The following is a 7,500-nucleotide window of genomic DNA, read 5'->3' as shown; positions in this document are numbered from 1 at the left end:
TAAAGCCTGAATTACATCTGAGATCTCCTGAAAACTCGCTTCCTCCACGGCGTACAAACATGAACTGGTGCTGTGTAATCCTGCTCTTGTTATTCTGTCATTCTGCCAAAATGATATTCATCAAATATTCATACTTGTGTGTGTGTGTGTGTGTGTGTGTGTGTGTGTGTGTGTGTGTGTGTGTGTGTGTGTGTGTGTGTGTTGTGTGTGTTTGTTCTTCTGGAGAAGAGGGTGTACACACAGAAGAGCTGGACGCTGATCTCAGTACGTCTCTCTTCTCTCCTGCACCAGGTTTGATCATTACAGTCTCTCTCAGTCTCTCTCAGTCTCTCTCAATCTCTCTCAGTCTCTCTCAGTGTCTCTCAGTGTCTCTCAGTCTCTCTCAATCTCTCTCAGTCTCTCTCTGTCTCTCTCAGTCTCTTTCAATCTCTCTCAGTCTCTCTCAATCTCTCTCAGTCTCTCTCAATCTCTCTCAGTCTCTCTCAATCTCTCTCAGTCTCTCTCAATCTCTCTCAGTCTCTCTCAGTGTCTCTCAGTGTCTCTCAGTCTCTCTCAATCTCTCTCAGTCTCTCTCAATCTCTCTCAGTCTCTTTCAATCTCTCTCAGTCTCTCTCAATCTCTCTCAGTCTCTCTCAATCTCTCTCAGTCTCTCTCAATCTCTCTCAGTCTCTCTCAATCTCTCTCAGTCTCTCTCAGTGTCTCTCAGTGTCTCTCAGTCTCTCTCAATCTCTCTCAGTCTCTCTCAGTCTCTCTCAGTGTCTCTCAGTCTCTCTCAGTCTCTCTCAATCTCTCTCAGTCTCTCTCAATCTCTCTCAGTCTCTCTCAATCTCTCTCAGTCTCTCTCAATCTCTCTCAATCTCTCTCAGTCTCTCTCAATCTCTCTCAGTCTCTCTCAATCTCTCTCAGTCTCTTTCAGTCTCTCTCAATCTCTCTCAGTCTCTCTCAATCTCTCTCAGTCTCTTTCAATCTATCTTATGCCGGGCGTACACCAAAGGATTTTCACAGTCCCAGACTAAAGACCGGCAGTCTTTAGGAATCTTACTGGAGTCTCGATCGTTAAATGTGAGGGGATAATCTGCAGTCGGCGACCCAATTTATGCCAGTCTTTCTCTAGTCTTTCATATCAAACATGTTTGATATTATCGCAAGTCCTAGCGTAGTCATAGTGACTTAAAACGATCAATAACCAATACATTTGTTCCCAGAAAACCGGAAACAGGAAGCCATCAGTCACAACAAAGAAACATGTCAACGGACGTGGAAACACAACGAGCGCCAATGGCGCCAAGTAGGCGAAAATGGACCGTGGATAAAGAGGAGCGCCTTGTCGAGCACGCAAATGCGTCTCTAGCACGCAGTGTGTTTATCGTGCAATTTATACGCGAAAATTAGTTTTTACGTGGATATGATACGCACTTTATTGCGTGATATACACACGCACCCCACACCACTAATCCTACCCAAGCGTATAATACACACGCACCCCAGCCTAAACCTACCCATGTGCTATCCATGCGTATACTATGCACGTAAAAACTCATTTTCAGTCACTACAAGATTCAGTGTTTGTAAAATCTTTAGTCTGAGACTGTGAGTCTGTGAAACCAAGTCTTTAGATGTGAGCTGATAATCTTATAAAGTCTTTTCTAAATCTTTTCAAAGTCTTTAGGTGTACAGAAGGCATTAGTCTCTCTCAGTGTCTCTCAGTCTCTCTCAATCTCTCTCAGTCTCTCTCAATCTCTCTCAGTCTCTCTCAATCTCTCTCAGTCTCTCTCAATCTCTCTCAGTCTCTCTCAGTCTCTCTCTGTGTCTCTCAGTCTCTCTCAATCTCTCTCTGTCTCTCTCAGTCTCTCTCAATCTCTCAGTCTCTCTCAGTCTCTCTCAGTCTCTCAGTCTCTCTGTCTCTCTCAGTCTCTCCCAGTCTCTCCCAGTCTCTCTCAGTCTCTCTCAGTCTCTCAGTCTCACCCAGTCTCTCTCAGTCTCTCTCAGTCTCTCTCAATCTCTCTCAGTCTCTCTCAATCTCTCTCAGTCTCTCTCAATCTCTCTCAGTCTCTCTCAATCTCTCTCAGTCTCTCTCTGTGTCTCTCAGTCTCTCTCAATCTCTCTCTGTCTCTCTCAGTCTCTCTCAATCTCTCTCAGTCTCTCTCAGTCTCTCAGTCTCTCTGTCTCTCTCAGTCTCTCCCAGTCTCACCCAGTCTCTCTCAGTCTCTCCCAGTCTCTCTCAGTCTCTCCCAGTCTCTCCCAGTCTCTCCCAGTCTCTCCCAGTCTCTCTCAGTCTCTCCCAGTCTCTCTCAGTCTGTCGATGTGTTTCTCAGTCTCTCCCAGTCTCTCTCAGTCTCTCCCAGTCTCTCTCAGTCTCTCCCAGTCTCTCTCAGTCTGTCGATGTGTTTCTCAGTCTCTCCCAGTCTCTCTCAGTCTCTCCCAGTCTCTCCCAGTCTCTCCCAGTCTCTCTCAGTCTCTCCCAGTCTCTCTCAGTCTGTCGATGTGTTTCTCAGTCTCTCTCAGTCTCTCTCAGTCTGTCGATGTGTTTCTCAGTCTCTCCCAGTCTCTCCCAGTCTCTCTCAGTCTCTCCCAGTCTCTATCAGTCTCTCCCAGTCTCTCTCAGTCTCTCCCAGTCTCTCTCAGTCTCTCCCAGTCTCTCTCAGTCTGTCGATGTGTTTCTCAGTCTCTCCCAGTCTCTCTCAGTCTCTCCCCGTCTCTCTCAGTCTCTCCCAGTCTGTCGATGTGTTTCTCAGTCTCTCTCAGTCTCTCTCAGTCTGTCGATGTGTTTCTCAGTCTCTCTCAGTCTCTCTCAGTCTGTCGATGTGTTTCTCAGTCTCTCCCAGTCTCTCCCAGTCTCTCTCAGTCTCTCCCAGTCTCTATCAGTCTCTCCCAGTCTCTCTCAGTCTCTCCCAGTCTCTCTCAGTCTCTCTCAGTCTCTCCCAGTCTCTCTCAGTCTGTCGATGTGTTTCTCAGTCTCTCCCAGTCTCTCTCAGTCTCTCTCAGTCTCTCCCAGTCTCTCTCAGTCTGTCGATGTGTTTCTCAGTCTCTCCCAGTCTCTCTCAGTCTCTCCCCGTCTCTCTCAGTCTCTCTCAGTCTCTCCCAGTCTCTCTCAGTCTGTCGATGTGTTTCTCAGTCTCTCCCAGTCTCTCTCAGTCTCTCCCCGTCTCTCTCAGTCTCTCTCAGTCTCTCCCAGTCTCTCTCAGTCTGTCGATGTGTTTCTCAGTCTCTCTCTGTGTGTGTTCTCGTGTGTTAGAGCTGCCGCCCGGCTGGGAGAAGATCGATGACCCCGTGTACGGAGTCTACTATGTTGAGTGAGTGTCTAACCCTACAGTCTTCTCAGTTACTGCACAGAATCTAAGACTTGTGTTCTAAAATTGCATAAAAACTTATATCCATTTGCATCACATAGTTTTTACATAAACTTGCTTTAAAGTTAACGTGATGTATATTTTGTTGGTCATACATAAATGAAGTGGGTCAGATTTCTGTAATATCAGCTTTATGAATTTATCATCAATAAATCCTATTTATTTCACATACATTTTAACTAATGGAATATTGCCTGTTCCAAAACGCACCGGTTAAAGGGGCCCTATGATCATTTAGTTAGTGTGTAATGTTGCTGTTTGAGCATAAACAACTTCTGCAAAGTCACAAAGCTCAAAGTCCCTCCAAACGGAGATATTTTATTTAACACAATCCACTTTCCCAGAACGAACGGCTCGTTCGGACTACAGCGCATTTTATCCGGATCTTGTGAAGTCAAAATGTTCCTCATTTACATAATCTCCGCCCACGGGTTACACAGGTCGAGGCCTGGATGAGCCGCGCGAGAAGACAGAGCTGTCGCGGTCAAAGAGACGCTGGTTTACACAACGTTTCCAAAACTCATTTGCTTGACCTTCCTAAACTTAGAGAGGTTAACATGTATTTTAAACACGGTTCCTGAACATTATAACCTCAGCGTTTATCTGTGCCTCCGCTCTCCTTCTAGCCAACATTAGTGTTGATGTAGTGTTTACTGAAGCTTCTGCAAGCCTGTTCATCGTTCCTTAGGAAAATGAACCATGGTTTTGAGATCGATTACTGTTTGTATTGCGTTTTACGACAAGTATCATGAGCCTCAGGTTGTGTTCGGGTCTTTTTGACCCGGAGAAGATTTTCTTTTTCCCGAAAATACTAGTTAATGTTATCGCATTAGACTGAAACTTAGTGACTTTGTTCACAAAGGGTATAACTTCTTCTCAAATGTTTTTTGACAATTTTTAGTACCTTTTTAGGGGGGGGTTTGTTACCTTGTTACACTTGTGGTGTTCCCGGTCAAAAATAACCGGCCTATAAAAAAATAGCTTATAAATCACTTGTTATGCTATATTATCACCCAATATGCAATATGCATGTGTCCAGACATGCACAGGTCCAAGGGCTCCATGTTTGCAAGCACACACATGAACATAATGAACATACTCCTGAAAACTAAACTGTTCTCTTATTTTCAGTCTCCCTCATTCACTTTCAATGGCTGGCCATTGTGACCATTTTTGACCATGCCTACTCTCAGATAAACGAGCCCTACGAATAATCAAATGCAAATATAAATATAAAACCAGTCCTAATTGAAAGAAAACAAGTTGACAAAAAGATTGAATCCCATATTGGGTGATAATATAGCATAACAAGTGATGTATAAGCCATTTTTTATAGGCCGGTAATTTTTGACCGGGAACACCACAAGTGTAACAAGGTAACAAAACCCCCCTCTCTCTCTCTCTCTCTCGCTGTCAGTCATATCCACCGTAAGACGCAGTACGAGAACCCTCTCCTGGAGGCCCGGCGTCAGAAGCAGCTCGACGCGCAGCAGTCGCCCGAAGGCGGTCGCTACATCCGAGGTGCGTCTCCATCCCTCTGTCTGCTCCATCTTCTCATTTACTATAGCATACTGAAGTAACTGCTGCTTATGTAGTATTTATTTGCACAGTGAGCATTGAGTAGGAAACTGTAACACCAAGTTTCTGTGACAAGACTGTGACTGTGACTGTGACAAGACTAAATCACTAACCCATAATCTGAACGTTTGAAGGGAAGTGTTTGTCCGTTGAAGCGTCTCTGAATGCTGCCGTTGTTCCAATACTGAAATACTAATATATGATGGAAGAATAGAAACATAGAAATGGTCTCTCCTCATGATCAATTTTGAAGCATCAACCAGACTAAAATGATACCAAGACAATAAGTTAGTTCCCTTAGAACTAGTGTCTGAAACGCTCATCTAATCACGCCAATCCTTCCGCTCCTCCGCGAGAGACACGAGACCGGTGCGTCGCGCAGGAGTCGCTCCTCCTTTATGCCTCCGCTCCTCCGTGAGAGATACGAGACCGGTGCGTCGTGCAGGAGTCGCTCCTCCTTTATGCCTCCGCTCCTCCGTGAGAGACACGAGACCGGTGCGTAGCGCAGGAGTCGCTCCTCCTTTATGCCTCCGCTCCTCCGTGAGAGATACGAGACCGGTGCGTCGCGCAGGAGTCGCTCCTCCTTTATGCCTCCGCTCCTCCGCGAGAGACACGAGACCGGTGCGTCGCGCAGGAGTCGCTCCTCCTTTATGCCTCCGCTCCTCCGTGAGAGATACGAGACCGGTGTGTCGCGCAGGAGTCGCTCCTCCTTTATGCTTCCGCTCCTCCGTGAGAGACACGAGACCGGTGCGTCGCGCAGGAGTCGCTCCTCCTTTATGCTTCCGCTCCTCCGTGAGAGACACGAGACCGGTGCATTGCGCAGGAGTCGCTCCTCCTTTATGCTTCCGCTCCTCCGTGAGAGACACGAGACCGGTGCGTCGCGCAGGAGGCGCTCCTCCTTTATGCTTCCGCTCCTCCGTGAGAGATACGAGACCGGTGCGTCGCGCAGGAGTCACTCCTCCTTTATGCCTCCGCTCCTCCGTGAGAGACACGAGACCGGTGCGTCGCGCAGGAGTCGCTCCTCCTTTATGCCTCCGCTCCTCCGTGAGAGACACGAGACCGGTGCGTCGCGCAGGAGTCGCTCCTCCTTTATGCGTCCGCTCCTCCGTGAGAGACACGAGACCGGTGCGTCGCGCAGGAGTCGCTCCTCCTTTATGCTTCCGCTCCTCCGTGAGAGACACGAGACCGGTGCGTCGTGCAGGAGTCGCTCCTCCTTTATGCCTCCGCTCCTCCGTGAGAGACACGAGACCAGTGCGTCGCGCAGGAGTCGCTCCTCCTTTATGCTTCCGCTCCTCCGTGAGAGACACGAGACCGGTGCGTCGCGCAGGAGTCGCTCCTCCTTTATGCTTCCGCTCCTCCGTGAGAGACACGAGACCGGTGCGTCGTGCAGGAGTCGCTCCTCCTTTATGCCTCCGCTCCTCCGTGAGAGACACGAGACCAGTGCGTCGCGCAGGAGTCGCTCCTCCTTTATGCCTCCGCTCCTCCGTGAGAGACACGAGACCAGTGCGTCGTGCAGGAGTCGCTCCTCCTTTATGCTTCCGCTCCTCCGTGAGAGACACGAGACCGGTGCGTCGCGCAGGAGTCGCTCCTCCTTTATGCTTCCGCTCCTCCGTGAGAGACACGAGACCGGTGCGTCGCGCAGGAGTCGCTCCTCCTTTATGCTTCCGCTCCTCCGTGAGTGACACGAGACCAGTGCGTCGCGCAGGAGTCGCTCCTCCTTTATGCTTCCGCTCCTCCGTGAGAGACACGAGACCGGTGCGTCGTGCTGGAGTCGCTCCTCCTTTATGCCTCCGCTCCTCCGTGAGAGACACGAGACCAGTGCGTCGTGCAGGAGTCGCTCCTCCTTTATGCTTCCGCTCCTCCGTGAGTGACACGAGACCAGTGCGTCGTGCAGGAGTCGCTCCTCCTTTATGCCTCCGCTCCTCCGTGAGAGACACGAGACCAGTGCGTCGCGCAGAAGTCGCTCCTCCTTTATGCTTCCGCTCCTCCGTGAGAGACACGAGACCGGTGCGTCGTGCAGGAGTCGCTCCTCCTTTATGCTTCCGCTCCTCCGTGAGAGACACGAGACCGGTGCGTCGTGCAGGAGTCGCTCCTCCTTTATGCTTCCGCTCCTCCGTGAGAGACACGAGACCGGTGCGTCGTGCAGGAGTCGCTCCTCCTTTATGCCTCCGCTCCTCCGTGAGAGACACGAGACCGGTGCGTCGCGCAGGAGTCGCTCCTCCTTTATGCCTCCGCTCCTCCGTGAGAGACACGAGACCGGTGCGTCGTGCAGGAGTCGCTCCTCCTTTATGCCTCCGCTCCTCCGTGAGAGACACGAGACCAGTGCGTCGCGCAGGAGTCGCTCCTCCTTTATGCCTCCGCTCCTCCGTGAGAGACACGAGACCGGTGCGTCGCGCAGGAGTCGCTCCTCCTTTATGCTTCCGCTCCTCCGTGAGAGACACGAGACCGGTGCGTCGCGCAGGAGTCGCTCCTCCTTTATGCTTCCGCTCCTCCGTGAGAGACACGAGACCGGTGCGTCGTGCAGGAGTCGCTCCTCCTTTATGCTTCCGCTCCTCCGTGAGAGACACGAGAC

At 50.2% G+C, this 7,500-nt stretch overlaps 1 protein-coding gene across 7 annotated transcripts in view; it reads left to right on the top strand.

The window, feature by feature from the left end:
• Window positions 1–7,500, top strand: part of magi1a (membrane associated guanylate kinase, WW and PDZ domain containing 1a) — a gene marked incomplete at its 3' end in the record, with an annotated part of 120,153 nt that overhangs the window by 54,020 nt on the left and 58,633 nt on the right. For all 7 annotated transcript variants that reach the window (XM_079638145.1, XM_079638146.1, XM_079638144.1 and 4 more), the window contains 3 exons: window positions 229–291; window positions 3,236–3,293; window positions 4,768–4,871. In XM_079638145.1, coding sequence (XP_079494271.1) covers window positions 229–291; window positions 3,236–3,293; window positions 4,768–4,871 — 225 coding nt within the window. The remainder of the gene's footprint in view (window positions 1–228; window positions 292–3,235; window positions 3,294–4,767; window positions 4,872–7,500) is intronic.

This window comes from Phoxinus phoxinus (genome assembly GCF_949152265.1).
Source record: "Phoxinus phoxinus genome assembly, chromosome: 15".
Taxonomy (NCBI): Eukaryota; Metazoa; Chordata; class Actinopteri; order Cypriniformes; family Leuciscidae; genus Phoxinus; species Phoxinus phoxinus.
This window is presented reverse-complemented; position numbering and strand designations above follow the sequence as displayed.